The 16,589-nt window shown below is 34.2% G+C and overlaps 1 protein-coding gene and 1 pseudogene across 4 annotated transcripts; one reads left to right on the forward strand and one right to left on the reverse strand.

Moving 5' to 3' along the window:
• Window positions 1-816: 816 nt before the first annotated feature.
• LOC107481732 (protein ROH1-like) lies at window positions 817-3,019 on the forward strand (annotated as a pseudogene).
• A 797-nt stretch (window positions 3,020-3,816) lies between these two features.
• LOC107481731 (uncharacterized) lies at window positions 3,817-11,179 on the reverse strand. Of its 4 annotated transcripts, none has more exons than XM_052259073.1 (15): window positions 10,305-11,179; window positions 10,133-10,218; window positions 9,289-9,449; window positions 8,851-8,909; window positions 8,489-8,683; window positions 8,131-8,185; window positions 7,791-7,985; window positions 7,558-7,682; window positions 7,074-7,257; window positions 6,880-6,939; window positions 6,689-6,790; window positions 5,695-5,953; window positions 5,399-5,604; window positions 5,117-5,167; window positions 3,817-4,637 (listed from the first exon to the last, which is right to left on the reverse strand). In XM_052259073.1, exons 1-15 carry the CDS (start codon window positions 10,484-10,486, stop codon window positions 4,350-4,352), a joined length of 2,208 nt encoding a protein of 735 aa, XP_052115033.1. In that variant the 5' UTR covers window positions 10,487-11,179; the 3' UTR covers window positions 3,817-4,349. The 4 variants fall into 4 exon arrangements, with proteins under 4 accessions (XP_052115033.1, XP_052115032.1, XP_015957520.1 ...); XM_052259072.1 differs by having other exon boundaries at window positions 6,548-6,790; window positions 9,289-9,443; window positions 10,305-11,178; XM_016102034.3 differs by having other exon boundaries at window positions 6,548-6,790; window positions 10,305-11,178.
• Between the last annotated feature and the right edge of the window lie 5,410 nt (window positions 11,180-16,589).

Here is a 16,589-nt window from a genome sequence, read left to right on the forward strand (position 1 = left end):
AAATTTGTGGCTGGACTTCTTTATTACCAAAGGACTTCACCATCTACACTTTTCTTTATTAGATATTCAATGAACATTTCTCCTTTTATTTTGGTTCACGTGATATTCAAGGTAACAAGTAGTGATCTGTGTCAATTAAGTGTTATTATTTTCTAATGGCCTCTTTAGAAAACTATTAAATCATTCATATGAATTTTTCACGGAATAAATTAGATGGAAAGTTACCACACTAAAGGAAAAGAGATATTTGATCAATGCTTGCAAATTTCATTCTCATCGTACATTTGATATTTTGGAGTGATAAATTAGGCTTATTCGTCATTTACTTAAATTAAATTTCATGAATGTGATGTGAAACTATAGTTGGCAAGAAGCTATGAACAATAACATGGACTAATTAATTTAGAAAACAAAAAAGAATTAACTAATAATTGAATTTCTGAATTAACTAAATTGTCAAACGTTATATGACCCAATTAAAAATCTTGGAACTTCCAGTAAACAAAACGTTCAAAGTTTCAAACTACAGCATTCAATTAAAATCTATATGCTTTAATTATATTTAATCTATTTGTTTGAGCAAGCAGTTGTCAATATAAAATTTTTGATATCCAAAAAAGTACTTGAGTTTATTATTGGTTATTTTTAATAAAATTACAATAATAATATTTAAAAAAATTCCAAACAAAGTACAAAAATTCTGCAAAGCATAAAAAATATAAACAAATGAATAGCACGTTTCCAAACAAAAATCCTCTTTTATTCTTAGTTTCTTACACACATTTTTTTTTTAAATTTATACCTTAAAAAAATGTTGTCATGTCAGTTGTCTCGCCAATAATATTCTGATTTTACATTGCCCTCTTGTCTGTCCTTCTCTTCCCTTCAACTGGCGTGAACTGAACCAAAGCGAGGGGCTTTGGTCCTTCGCTAGGGTTTTGGAATTCGCCATTTTCCCTTTTCTGCAATTCTACGCTTCCTATGATCACCCTTTTCAATCCACAAGCCTCCCATGATCTTCTTTGCTTCCCGTCTACGCTTTTCAACTGCAAAGGTACTTCCTTTATTCCGCATGTTTTTTGAAAAGCTTTCTACATGCAGTTCATGCACTTGTCTTCTTTTTAACCTAACTGGATGATATTCTAAGAAATCTTTCTCTTATTGAAGATTTTCTGAATATGGGTTATGTGGGTATATGAAAATTTTGATTTTTTGGGCACTGGGTCAGATATAAAGGTCTGTTTTTCTAGTTGGGTTTTCGTAGCTATTGAATTTGTGTTGGTGTTTGGAGGTGATTAGTGTCGTGTGATTGAAAGCTGAGATCTTTTCTTTTTTGGGGTTTGATTCCATGATTGGAATTTGGTTGATCTGTTTATTCGGATCGATGTTTTGATAAGTATAACGATTTTGATTGGATTGAGGGAGAATTGTGTTGGACTGTTGAACAACTTACATTCTTTGAATTTAGTTCCTTTCGGGATACAAACGTTAATGCAGCTGTTTTTGATAGGTTATATGTGATCTCTTTGGTTCTGGTCCAGTGTATTGAGGTGTTTCAGAGGTTTCAGAGCAACTATGCCTTCAACAGATAATCAGAGCCCCTCATCGTCATTCTCCTCGTTTGGCCGCTCAATATTTGGTGTCAGGCAGGAACAGGTTCATTCTGTTGATGCAGGCCACGAATCCGACTCCTGTAACTTAGAGCTTGGATCATTCCAAAGGCGGGTTACAGATCGATTTCAGGACCTCTCTGGGGCGAGTAATGATGAATTGCTCTCAATTGATTGGGTTCAGAAGCTATTGGGTGTATTCATCTGCTGCCATGAGGAATTCAGGACTATTCTGTTGAATAATAAAGAGCAGGTTTCAAAACCCCCCTTAGATCGTTTGATTTCTGAATTCTTTGAGAAGTCAGTGAAGGCGCTTGATATTTGTAATGCAAGCCGTGATGGGGTTGAGAAGATTCGTACATGGCAAAAGCATCTGGATATTGTGCTTTCTGCCTTGGGTTCGAATAAGAGAGCATTGAATGAAGGCCAGTTCCGGAGGGCAAGAAAGGCACTGATGGATTTGGCATTGGCAATGCTCGAGGAGAAAGACTCTGGATCAGTTTTTTCGCAACGTAATAGATCTTTTGGGCGTCATAACTCGAGCAAGGATCAGCACTCGGCAGGGCATTCACGATCGCATTCATGGAGTGTCTCTCGATCATGGTCTGCTGCCAAGCAACTCCAGTCCATTGCAAGCAACCTTGTTCCACCCCGTGGGAATGAGATTTCTGCTACAAGAGGACTTGCAGTTCCTGTTTATACAATGAATTGTATTCTCTTGTTTGTTTTGTGGACCCTTGTTGCAGCAATTCCCTGCCAGGACAGGGGTCTAAACATTCACTTTTCAGTCTCACGGCAATTTTCTTGGAGCGTGCCGGTTAACACCCTTTATGAACGGATCATGGAGGAGTCAAAGAAGTGAGATCACCGGAACTCAAATGGATTGTTGAAGGAGATATATCGAGTTGAGCTATGTACCCGTCACTTGACAGACTTGGTGGATTCACCTCAGTTTTCCTTGACAGAGGATCAGGAAATGGAAATTGAACAGGACATGAAGGAGCTCACTCATGTTTGTGAAGCTTTTAGAGTTGGACTGGATCCACTGGAGCGCCAAGTGAGGGAGGCATTCCGGAAGATTATGACGTGCCGAACTGAGGGTCTTGATTACCTTGGCTCATCCAGCTATGCAGATCAATGAAAATGTTGGATTGTTGAGCTTACCAGATGTACAAATTTGCGGAACATGTATATTTTTACATCATACCAGCTTTTTGGGGAGGAGGAAGAATGAGTAGACGAGCTTAGTTGATAAATCATTTAGCTTCCTTGTTTTGCATTGTATTTATATATCTGTACTTTGTATAAGAAAACATAATCACTTCATAAATATTTTATGGTTCGGTGGCTTAAGAGATATATTTATATATAGCAAGTATTTTCTCACACTTATGTGAGTAAATTTCTAATGCCGAAGGTTCTGTCTGAATGATTTCCTGTTGCTAAGGTTTGGGTTAAAGTTATTAAATAGGGTTTAAAAATTTCATTTGAATGCCTGTATTATGTAAGTTGCATGTTATGTTTCTATTCTCAATGAACTGAATGTGTTGCTTATTCATAAGAAGAATGTATGATGCCTTAAAGTAACATCGCTCGTGTTTGTGAAAATGGAGACAGCCGATAGATTAAATAGAATTTATTCTGTGTTCCAGTGAGGCATGACACATGTGCATTGTGCAATGTGTTCTCTTTTCAGAAGAAAATTTCTTTCAACAAAATGTTATTATCATTTGTCCAAACACCTGAAACGTATAACAAACTGACAATTTATTATTTGAGTTTAATTTTGATGTATTAGTACATTTACACATTCATCCAATCATGTCTGTTTTATTGGAGGGTCATTTAAGCTAATTAGATTCATCCAATCATGTCTGTTTTATTGGAGGGTCATTTAAGCTAATTAGATGCACAGTGCATTAAAATTTAAATTCTTATTATTTAAATAAATTGCTTGTGTTCATGATTTGTTCTAATCTTGTCTAGACTCATGAACATTTTTTGTTACTATGTATATTTCTATATTAAGTTTGTCTCACTATTACAACTATGCCAGAAATACTAGATTTCTATAATTATCTAATAATGGAGACAGCTTCATTTGGCTCATTGGAAAACTCACTACACAAAGCAACAAAACGCATTAGCCACTTCAGATATACATGTATAAAGAAGAGACAACAGAACCAAACCATGGACAAGATCATAACAACTGCCACCAGAACAGTTAACAAAAATAACACTGCTTAACAAGGAAGGGTTAATAAACTTTGTGTGTACAACATTATCTCTAGTTTTCTAAGCCTGCAGCAGATCTAACAATATTATATATACTTGTCAGATATGATACAATGCACATTGTTTTTGTTCTTTGTAATTGTACATGCCTGAGTTAATTTACATTATTCTGCCCTTGCATAAATGCAAAAGCTCAGGTCCTTTAGCAGAATACAGGGAACACTAGTTAGCAAAAAAGGCTATATTCCCCTTCCATGCAAGGCCTGTTGCTCCACACATGCCACAAGATTCCCCATGTAAGCAAAATGTGGGCACATTTTTTGGAGGATCACGATTCAGACCGCGAGAATCAAGCCGGATGCCATGGAGTTTTGACATTTGACGGACTTGAATTCAGCATCTCTTAGCTGTTTCAATTACACTGCTCCGAAAGCCTTCGGTCGACCTATCTGTTTTGCTAAAATGACAAAATGGCCTGAATTATGGAAATTCAGTTGTTTACTATCTGAACAGCTCTGGGAAAGACCACATTATGAACTTGGCGAAAATGTCGGACTCCAAGAACTCAATATGTGCAGTGCGTCCAATAAGTGTGTTTAAGTTTCTGCCATAGCAAGCCGTGTTGAAGTTGACATCACATCGGATTACCACACGATGGTCAGAGTCACTTTGGATTTGGCCCAACAAATTATTTAGCATCTCATGGAAGATTTTCCCTCTTTTAGAGGAATCCAAGGAAGCCGCTGAACTCGGTTCAATTCTGGCAGAATGATACGGAACATAACCATCCTGAAATGTAATGAGCATGGGAATTATATATCATTTGAAATAATAAAAGAAAAGAGTAGGTAGATATAATAGTAGACACTAAACATTAAGGATATGCAGAATAGAAAACTTAATTTTGAACGTTAAACTCTCAAACAAATCCTATCATTTCCATGGGACATGAATCAAGAAAAACACCCAAAAAAAAAAAACGCATGCTCATGCAGAAAAGCGGATGGAGCGGCAAAATAGTCATGTTATCAATATTAGTATGAATCCCAAACAATTTAAGTTTTCCATCAAGTACATCTCTATTTATCCATTTTTCTATGACAATAAGTTACACAAACTTACAATCTTAAATCATATCTTCACTCTTCAGGAATAGCCCAGTATGTAAATTGTTAATACAAGGTAATTCAAACTAATGTTAGGAAAGTTAAGATCTGTCAACATACAATCTATGATAATTCTGATCATAAGCTTATAAGGGAGGTTACCTGAGGAGAGGAGAAAAGAATTACATTCTGGAAGTTTTCCAGTGTCTTCTCCTGTAGACAAAAATGACAGTATTTTACATTTGCAGCCAAAGGTAAAATATACAACTTACTTTCCTATGTTCCCTTCATTAAAATACATCAATGACATTCAACAAAAACATATAGCAAACACCGTGTTATCATTACTTCTAAATGCTAAGACTGCGGGAAAGGTGATCTGGATAGAGGGAAAGGTGTAGGAGTAGGACAACATATAAGAAGAGTAAATTTGGCACCTAATACCTTGGAAAGATTGTATATGAAAGTATTCTCAAGATCAGGGTCATCTGTAAAAGTTAGTTGATGAATGCATTGTGTACCCTTCAGCTTCTTCAATAGCCATAGTCCTGAATTGAATAAAGAGTTTGAACTATACATATAACCCAAGTGTGGACCAGATATGGAGACATATGTATGTAAGTACATCAGATATGGCTCCATGATGCTTTCTGTTTTTTTGGGGGTGGGGAGAAAGAAAGAAGTCAGTTTCACCACTTTAAATTTCATTAGTAGTATCTTTTAAAATTGACAATAAATACCAGCGAGGGCAGTTCGGATAATGAGGTTTCCAATAGAATGACCAACAAAGCTAAGCTTGATATCAGTTAAGATGGCATTTCTTGAAACTTTATCCATCTTCTTTTTAAGGAAGGTGATCACTTCATGGGCAAGCCTTGACCCCATTTCTCTGAAGTCTCCAGATGTTTTGTCTTCATTTGCCTCTGACATGAGAAAATGTATTTTGGGATCTATTAAAAGCCACTGGTTCCGAACAAGCCGTAAATCCAGATGATTTCCCTGTAATATTTGAGTAACAAAGTGCATGCTTAGTCACATGTCACAATGATGGAACAAGATGGAAAACAATAAACTGCTGAGTAAAAACCTATGTATTAAAGCAAGAATCCCAATAACTTATGTACGAAATTTATGTCAAAATCATCAGAAATAAACCAAATTATGCAAAAATAAAAGAAAAATCAACGAACTAACAAAAGTAATACATATACAAAGATAAATATAACTTTTATTAGAACAACTTTTATAGGGCAGTCACCAAGGGCAAGTGAAATTTCTTAAAGGAAGAATCATGGATACATCCAATTGTAGCCACATTCTAATAATGGGTAGGACCTTCAACCAAGCTATGAGACTAGATTATTTAACACTTGTAGACTATTAATCCAGTAATTCACTATTACAGAAGGTACCACAAAGTGAACTCCACAACAAAATCACAGCAAGTAAATAACTAGATTAATAGTACTCTAACAACCGAATCACATGTATTATTTAGACTCAAACAATTGAAGCCACAAAATCACAGGAAGAAGAGGAGAAAAATCAAACAGATGAAGAAGATCAAAGCAACTGCAAGAATATGAAACATGCCTGAAACCCATGTACAAAAACTACTACTCTCAAAATGTGTTCATTTTGTCGCCGGCTATTCCCACTCTTATTTGTGGCTCTATATCCATTTTCTAGTTTATGCCTTGCTTCTTCCTTCAGAGGAATGAAATCTGAACTCACACTTGTTGAATGGTATATGTTTGTCAAGCGTTCAACAATAATAATTGGAATATGCAAAGGATCTCCAAATATATACATGTCTTGAAGTGACCGATTGTTGATCTGCATGGAATTCATATATTTCATAAATTCCAGTGAGCAGGAATACAAGATATTATAAATCATTCCAGTCAAACAATAGTATCACTCACCCTCATTTGTGCTATACCACGCCTATGAAGCTCTGCACGCATTGTTGCAATTTGAATAGGCTGAACAGAAAATAAAGGTAACGTATTTGAAGAAAATGATTATGTGAACTATATGAAGACAATGTAACAATTAATTTCAAACATGGGACAATGGTGAACTTATTGAATCTTGTACAACATATAAAGATAATTACATCATCAGTTAACCTCCTTGTATTTCCGCGTGCACCATGGTGCAACAGTGTCCTTTCAACTCCATTAATCTTAGGTTGATGAGGCATTGCAACCTTTGAGTACACCATCCATATTGACCATTCAGTTCTCCGTTCATTAGCCCAGGAATTACGTAAGAATTCCATTATCTTTGTTTTGTTTTCCCTGTGTGAAGTGGTGACATTAAAAAGGAGATTATATTATCAACTTGATGTGGTGCTAAAATACTAATAGATATGCCTTCAACAATATGTATTAAAAATATATATAATGAAAAAATATATAAACCCAAAACCAAAAATAACGGGGACAACAAAATAATATTTTAGATGCCATAACCATTAGAATGGATGCACAATTTGTAGCATTACTTTATTGAGAAAAGGGTTGCCAAAACCTAAGCAGTTGCCAAAGTTGAATAATTATTTTGATAAGAAATTACTTGTAGAATCTATCTGAACAAACCTGTGGAATTTCAGAAAAGTATTCCAAAGACTTAGCAGCTGATTCCCTAGAGATTGGAGAGAGATTAACAGATGGTCGTCCCAAGAGAAAGGGTCGGTAAGTTTATTGATAGAATTAGCAGCTTTCTGTCGAGAGAAAAATTAACATATTGCATCAGCAAATTGTCTGAGACACAGAAACAAAACAAATAACAAAACATTCACTTTGTAATGATAAAGGACTTCAGAACTTACGTGTGGCCTGTCAGACAGTAGAGGTGATGAATCACCATTGACATTTGCTGGTGAAGTAGAACTAAACCATTCCGTAACATCTGATGCAGAAGAAATTTCAGTCAAATCAACAGCTTGGTCAATGCCTGTGCTTATTCTTTTCAAATCCTCAAGCAGGATATCATGGGCAGCCATCAATGCTTTGATGAGCGTAACCTGATTGTTGATCATCAGTAAGGAAATAAGTTATGACAGTAAAAAAATAGGAGAGAGAGAGAGAGAGAGAGAGAGAGAGAGAGAGATTACAACAACTACATTTATGAGTGCACAAAATTTAAAGCAACAAAAGATATCTATATACCTTGTTTGACCCGACATAATCTTCAACATAAGTGCCTTCTGAGCCTCTAGAATCACTGATACAATTCAAAATCCATGTCATTCAAAGGTTAAAAGAAAATGTAGGTCAAGCACTAACATGCATAAAATGAAAGCACTAGTGAAGAACAATTAATCTAAACCTAAGCCTGCTCGTACAAACTCTTAACCTGAATCAAATAAGGAAACAAGTCAACTCCTAAGATTTCTCATCAATTAGAGAACTAGTTTATCCTAAAATATATTTGTGATATTCTGAAAACAATCTATCGATATATTGGTGATACAACATTTATAAGAGAGTATCTATTTGAACTTCAAAAACTGGAACGTTGACAAACCTGGATACCTTCGGTCGAGAGGTGTGATGACTAGCTTTTAGTAGACTGATGTGAACACTTGTATCAACAAGGACAGCATGGAAAGCATCAAAATTGACAGGACAGTATGAATGCAATCCTAGAAGACCTTTAGGGGGTATTTTATATTCATGAACTGAAGCAGAGAATGCATCTGGTGAACCTTGGAACTCATACCTGCACAATTATGCAAGCATTTTCAATGTTTGCATTTTGCAACCCTAACTTCATATAACCATGAAAACAAAATCAAACTCATGCTGAATCAATTTAGTTATATACAGCTTTTGCTAGTTTAATACACCATTACACTCGGTAAGGGAAATAGAATCATATTAACTAACCCTGTTCCGCTCATAGGGGCATGTAAGAGCTCGAACTTCAAGATAACAGAAGATTGATCCTGCACATAAACAATATTAGCCAAGGTACAGGTATTTATGATAAGGAAGAAATGAAAATTATACATCAATACGTGTGCAACTATGCAAAAGCTATTATCATAAAGAGCAAAAGCTATCATCATAGAGAAAAAAAGGACTTCAATGATCCAAAAGGGAAAATGAGTAGAAAGAAAGAATCATAACTAACTAAAAAATGCAACAAAATGTTCAATATTGCTACATAACAGAAGATCAGGCTTAACACCTGCGAACACCATGTCTAATATCTTAAACTTTTGGCATCATACACCTAATTTGTTTATTTGAACAAAACAGTTTTATCCGCTGTTGTATATATATTATAGTTATATAAAAAGATCATGAAAGAGAAAAACTGACCTCACATGCACCAAAAGATAGGTAGAATGAAACCATGATAGAAAGAAGTACATCCTGCCTAGCATATTTAATTCGGAATGGTGGGGTTGAAAAACTGTTGTCAGCATCATCGATCATCCAAACTCTACATAAATTGTCAGAACCCACTTCAGGAGCTGCAGCTTGAAGAAAAGTTGGATTCTAAGACTGTTATTCTAGCTAAAAACAAATATCATATAACATAGCAAAATAACTCAACAAAAAACAGTAGTTGCTCGGCATAGCTCTTGTCAGCAGCTTGCATGTTAAGAAATCTAAATCAGAATGCTATTTTTTCACTTTTGGGGTCCACCAAGGAACGATTTCGGACATAGAGCTCTGATACCATGTTATGAAACCACTCATCCCAAAAGTTTAAGCCGATGGGAGAAGGCAACATTAATGGTTATATCTCTAATACAGGCTGTCAGCGTATATGAATTTCAATATATATGGAACCCCATTGTTTTGAATATCTATGTGCGATATAAACTATCAACAACTACTTGTTTCATGTAGAACTCACGCGTATGTTGACTGTAGTCTGTGCTTGGATTGGATGTTAAACATTTCAGATTTTGGAAAATTTTATTTACATTCTGATTACAACTTACTGCATTAAAAGAAAGACAGATTGCGCCGGGAAATAAACCAAAATTTATATATATGAACATGTGAGTGCGTGGATCACACACACACACCGCACAACCTTGATGAGGCAACCACAAGATCTCAGTGAATCAGAAACTTATGCTTCAATAAAGTTAGTCTAGTACTGGATGAATTATCACAAACTACAAAAAAACAGCTTAGGAACATATGTCACCTTCATATTGAACAACTCGTGCTGGAATCCCAGGATAGGAATCTTCACCCACCTCCCATCTCACGGTAACCTTGATTTTGTACCATCTGCATGATAGAAATAAGAATCAAAGGTCAGATTCATCATAAACCTGAATAAATAAATAATGAGGCTGCAAGAAATTGGAGCTTACCCTTGTTCAAAAAGGTCAAGATTATGAAACCTATGAATGTAAACAGCAACTTCATGAACAGCATCTAACACAGGGAGCTGGCTTGGCCTTTCAGGTCCAGGTTGGTGCTCAACATTGCCCAACCTCTTTGTTGACAAATTCTTCTGATTCAGACCCACAAACCATCTCAGTCTCCGAAACATATGTAGTCACTAGCAACAGCAACAGATACAGTAATGTGCTCAATTACAAGACCGATGATCATTCATCCGTTATCCTTCTAACCTTTCAATTGAACTGGATCAAAACCCCACTACTGCAACAGAACCCAAAAAAGGATCCAACTTTCTCTCACCCACCTCGGTTTCAACCCAACCCACACCCATTTGAGCTACCCATAAATCTGAATAATGTCAAAACTTTATGTGCTGGTTGAAGGTTGGAAAAATTGGGGACCAAGATTGAAAAGAACAAAAGGGGTAGTAAAAGGTAAATGAATGAATGAATGAATCAGAGGGAAGAACAAAAGTACAAACTTTAGTCATGCCATGATTGATGGTAATTCACTAATTCATTATTCAGTGGACAGAATAATTTTTTGTCAACCCTTTTTCAACAAAGGGGGGTTTTGCTGTAACTTTTGCAGAGCAGAAAAAGATGAAAGTAAAAAAAAAGGACCTTTGTTTGAGAGAAAGAATGGGGTTATGGTGGCGTCGGTGAAAGGCGTATATCGTAAATGATGGGTCCAGTACGCTATGCTGAATGTGGCATCACTTTCACTGCAAAACGTGAAAAGTAGGAAGAAAGAAGGTAGGAGTAGTAGCAGTGTCTCTGTTTAGAGTTTAGATCCGATGAAAAATGATTGAAGCTTCCTTTACTACTCTACACTACTAGTCTACTCTACCCTTTTTTTCCAATACTTCACATTTATTAGTGAAACCTCAAATGTGGTTTAGTTTTTTTCTGCAAATTGAAAATTGTGGGATTTATTTGAATTCTTTTTAGAGAAAAAAATTAATAAGAGAAAGTTTAGACTTTGAATTTTAAATTTTGAATTTTATTTTAGAGGATAAAGTGTGATATCTCGTGATTTTATTATTTATTTTATGGATAATGCTAGTTAATTAATGACTTTTTTGAACAACATAAATAACTGATGTTCAATTCACTAGATCTGCCAATGGTTATCTTAATATTAATATTTAAGTGGGTAATTTAAGAGTGTAACGTGTTTTTGCTTTATTGGGCCTATTATCTACGTTGTTCACAAAAATCATTGTCCACCTGCTTTTTCTTATTTTATAAGTGGAATTAAGAAAAAATATAAAAAAAAAATTATTCAAAGATAAAAGATCATACTTTATCCTCTAAAATAAAAAATTTCAAATTTAGAAGATTCAAATTCAAAAGTTTAAATATGATTTTATTACAAACTCTTATCCTATTAATTAATCAAATTTAATTAACCATAAAAAAAATTTATATAAATAATCAATGGTATTTTATACCAACAATCCTATTTTATACAAACATTTTGTGTCTTTTGAAAAGTAAAAAAAAAATATTATAGAGTAAAACTCACCTGAAACTAAATAATTTAGTGTAATACATATTTTTTACCAATATTAAAAAAATAACCTCTGTTATATTAATAAAAAGATTAATTTTTAAATATATTACTTAAAAAATTATTTAAACATATAAATTTAATTTGATGATTCTATAAAAATATTTCATATTATTAGTATATTAAATTAAACTCAAAATTATAAATTTAGTTAAAAATAATCATTGATATATTAGAAGTACAAATTTTTATTATTTAATATTTTTTATTATAATATTCATAAAAGTTTTTTTAAAGCACTTGTTAGTAAAATCTTTCTATATAGTGGAGTGAATTATATTATAATTAGTAAATATCCCTTAAAATTATATTTTAGAGTAAAATATATTTTTTGTTTTTAAAATTTGTTAAAAATTTTAAAAATATACCTAAATTTTATTTTATTTCAATTTTATTTTAAAAATTTTCGATTTGCATCAAATATATCTCTGAGGACTAATGTTTCAAAAAACTTAAGGACAAATTTAGCAATTTTTTACAAGAATAATTATCAACACAAATAAACCAGAGATAGTTGTTATGTATTATTACTGGATTAATCTAAATTTTTTAAAAAATTTAGTTGTCATGTGTATATTTGTTGCAAATAAAATTTTTTGAAATAAAATATTAGTAATTTTTTTTTAGATATTTTAGTGTGTGGTGTGGAGATGAGAAGAGTAAAGTTTAGTGCACTCTTGGTGGTTATGACTTATGAGTTGGTGGTATCCATTAAAGGGAAGGGTGGTTTCATTAAATGGGAAGGGAAAGTATCCATTAAAGAGGAGGATTGTAGTTGAATTTAAAGGGTATTTCGCTTATTTAATTCATCATTTTATCTTTATAAGTACCTTTAAAAAATGAGAATAAAAAATGGAGACAACATTTTTAGTATAACAAATAATATTAATCCAATATAAAATAAAAACAAAATTTAAGTATTTATCACCTAACATTTTCCAAAAAAAAGTATCCACATAAAAGAATGTATCCTTTGGGGAAAATGCACGAATGCAGCACATGATATTGTGTAATAAAAGTAGAATGTGAACAATACTAGAGTAGCAATTAGCAATGTCTGGTTTCTTGAAATTTGACATGTGCTCATGTGGCCTATTATCTATACCCTATTGTAGTTTTGACTTTTTAATATCCACCACGAAAAGATATTTGACATCAAATTAATAAAAATTCGTTTAAGAAAATATAGTGCCCTTTAAAATTACTGCCTTCACTCCAATCTGCCATTGCATTCAAACAGTTAGGTGGAATTTGACTTCTTCTCAAAGTACTATATGGTACATGCAAATAAGATGAAAAGTGTTCCTTATTTTTTAGATATTGGTAAAATTTTAGTATAACACTCTGATGGTAGTGATTGAAGGGTTGAATCAAGTTAGTTTAAAAATTGATACTTTAAGTTTTGTTTTTGTGGAAGTTAAAAATGCAAAAGATTTTTTTGTTTTGTCTAATGTGCAGAAAAAAACAGAAAAGGGAAGAAAAGAAAGGGGTCAGCATGTATCCTGGTTCAGATTCTAAACGCCGTGAATTCTACGTCCAATCTCCACCACAACTATGGTGGAATTTTCACTATAATCCACTGATTACAATCACCAATACTATTGAATTACAACCTAATTCAATTAGTATCTACCACTAAGCTTTCTTAACCAAAGCTCTGCTACCCAAAGTGTTGTTCCAACTTGAAAGGGAAATCTAAACAGATTCAAACTCACCAAGTGCTAACCCAACTTGGTAAGCAGAACTAATCCTAGTTCAATAACTCAAATACATAAAATTCAGTGTAGTGGATTTCCTTTTAGTGGTATAGCTCCTCAGACAGCAGCGGTAATGGAGCAGAAGGAAAAAGAAATGCATGCCAAGGAAGAAAGCAAGTCCAAGGACAACAGAGGTGGTGGAATGGTTCCTTAACTTGGTGTGTTAGTGGAGTAGTATGGAAAAGGACTGCATGCCTTCATAGACAGCTCCAACGGATAGTTGGGATAAGGAAACAGAAGAGGTAAATTGGAAAGCAAGCAGAAAACATATAAGAAGCCTCACTTCAACATTTGAAGGCAAGAAAAAGAGAGCAAATTCAAGAGCATCATCTCAACTATTGAGCTGAATTCTTTTTTTATACTCAAACTTCATTTTTTATTTTTTGTTATGGCTATCTTGAGTTATCTTTTGTAGTGAGAAAAAGGCTGAATATGTGAGTGAAAAAGCCATGAGAGAAAAGAAAAAAGGAGCAAGAAAGAGCCACTGAATTTTTGTGTATTTGAGTTGTTGAATTAGGATTAGTTCTGCTTGCCAAGTTGGGTTAGCACTTGGTGAGTTTGAATCTGTTTAGATTTCCTTTTCAAGTTGGAACAGCACTTTGGGTAGCAGAGCTTTAGTTAAAAAAGCTTAGTGGTAGATACTAATTGAATTAGGTTGTAATTCAATAGTAGTGGTGATTGTCATCAAAGTGGAAAAAGACCTTGCAAAAACTGTTAATGGCTATTCAAAAGAGTCATTAAGAAGTAAAGTAGTTAGGTTTTACAGTCATCCAAAAAAAAAAAGTTCAAGTAAAATAGTCCAATTCACAGAAGAGATGAAATATTCTAGGCATCAGAATTGGAATCATCGGAGACTTCATCATCATCATCATCATCCTCATTGTCCGTGGTTGTAAGGCCAGCCTCGATGTCCTCCACAAAATCCCTCAGAATCCTAATCCTTCCTTTGGATTTCTTGAGCGCATTCTCTTCCATAACTTCATTTCTCTTGCGCTCGGCTCTATAAGTGATTAGGTGGTGGGTGAGATTGACGAACTCTTGAAGCACATTTTTCATTATACTTGTCAGAACTCTGATTTTGGAGGAATTGGATGTGAGAATCAGTGGAGCTTCTGTGCCTTCATCAGTGTTGCGGTGCCTAGGTGCTGTTCTCTTTACTGCACCACCCCCTTTGATGTATGAGTTACAGTCTTTAGAAATCTCAACCCCAAAATCAACACTATAATATTAAAAAAAAATTTTGAGCAGCATTGCATAAGGTAAAGCTTTTTTAGTACTAACACAAGCATTCATGTGTCTCACTAACAAGTAAGTAAAAGAAATTGGAATTTTGGAGAGAAGGGCGAACAGAACCAGTGTGTCATAAAAGGAGACTCGCTGAAAATAGCCACTTTGAGGCAGAATTATATGATTCACAATCCTGTGCAACTAGACACGGACTGGACCAAGAGACTGATGAGTAGGAATGGTACCTTCTAGGAGAGGAATGTTGACGCACACAGTACTTAGGGCTTCAAAATATGACACATTGAGAGTTTCATCCCACTTACCAGAAGTGAACACATCAAGTCCCTTGTCCTGGTAATCTAGAGCTTTACCTAAGTGGTATTTATCGAGAATGACTGTGCGACCTTTGACAAAGGATGCAATCCTTCCTTTCTTATATGACATGTTTCTATAGAATTGTTTCACTAAGTCGGGATAGATTTTCTCACAGATGGATAGGATGGGAATCCATTCCTGACATGCAAACAAGGGTGTAAAATTCAGACCTTTCCTGCAGAATTTGTCTAGATTTACAAGTTTGGAAGGGGTACGCTTGTAAATATCTTTGTAGAAAAACAGATTGTTCATGAGGGAATTATATCGATGACGATCAAAGGACTCTTTAGGGAAATTAGCATAGAAAGATTTGTAGGCAATAGGATTGAAAAATTTTGGTTCAGAAATAGAACGAATTTGAAATTCAATGACTGTACCACGAGTATGACTAGATTAGTGCCTAAGAAGATACAATAGCCTGAAGTGGATCTCTTATCATCAACATCAGAGGCCCAATCAGCATCTGCAAAACCAAAGATTTGGAGATTAGTAGATGGATGAAAAAGCAGACCTTGCTCAGTTATACCAGCTAGATATCGAAGGATCATTTTTACTGATCTCTAGTGGCTGAGCAAAGGTCTTTGCATAAATTGGCTTACCTTATTTACTGAGAATGCTATCTCAGATCTAGTGAGAGTGCAGTATTACAGAGCCCCTACTATATAACGATAATAAGTAGGATCAGAATAATGTTCAACTTTTCTGAAGTAATCATAGATGTTGGGACTGACTTAGCATCAATCATTCCTGATTTGCATAACACATCTTTTATGTATTTAGTTTGAGATAAATGATATGCATCAGATTTTAGTTTAGTGGCCTCAATTCCTAAAAAAAATTGAAAGTGCTAAGAGATTTTAAAGCAAACATGCCATGTAATTTCTGCATCAATGCAATAATTTCATTTTAATTATTACTACTCACCAGTATATCATCAACATAAACTAAAATAAAAATCATAGAAGAAGAAGTTCTTTTAGTAAACAAGGAAGGGTCTGACCTTATTGTAGTAAAGCTAAACTTGCCTAAAGCTGTAAATAATGTAATGTATCAAGTACGAAGTGTTTGTTTTAATCCATATATAGCTTTATGAAATTTGCAAATAATGGAGAATTTTGGAGGAATCTTTTCTTTGACCAGATGATCTTCAAGATTGTTGAAACCAATGGTGTAAAGAGCAAGTTACTCCCATGTTTTGAAGGAAGATTTATCAAATTTATCAAGGATTGGTTGAGAAAGAAAAATTTTCACATTGGATAAAGTAGTGAAAATTGAAACTATTTCTCCCATGGATCTTAACGAGCTTTGATACCATGAGAA

This window comes from Arachis duranensis, chromosome 3, assembly GCF_000817695.3.
Source record: "Arachis duranensis cultivar V14167 chromosome 3, aradu.V14167.gnm2.J7QH, whole genome shotgun sequence".
Taxonomy (NCBI): Eukaryota; Viridiplantae; Streptophyta; class Magnoliopsida; order Fabales; family Fabaceae; genus Arachis; species Arachis duranensis.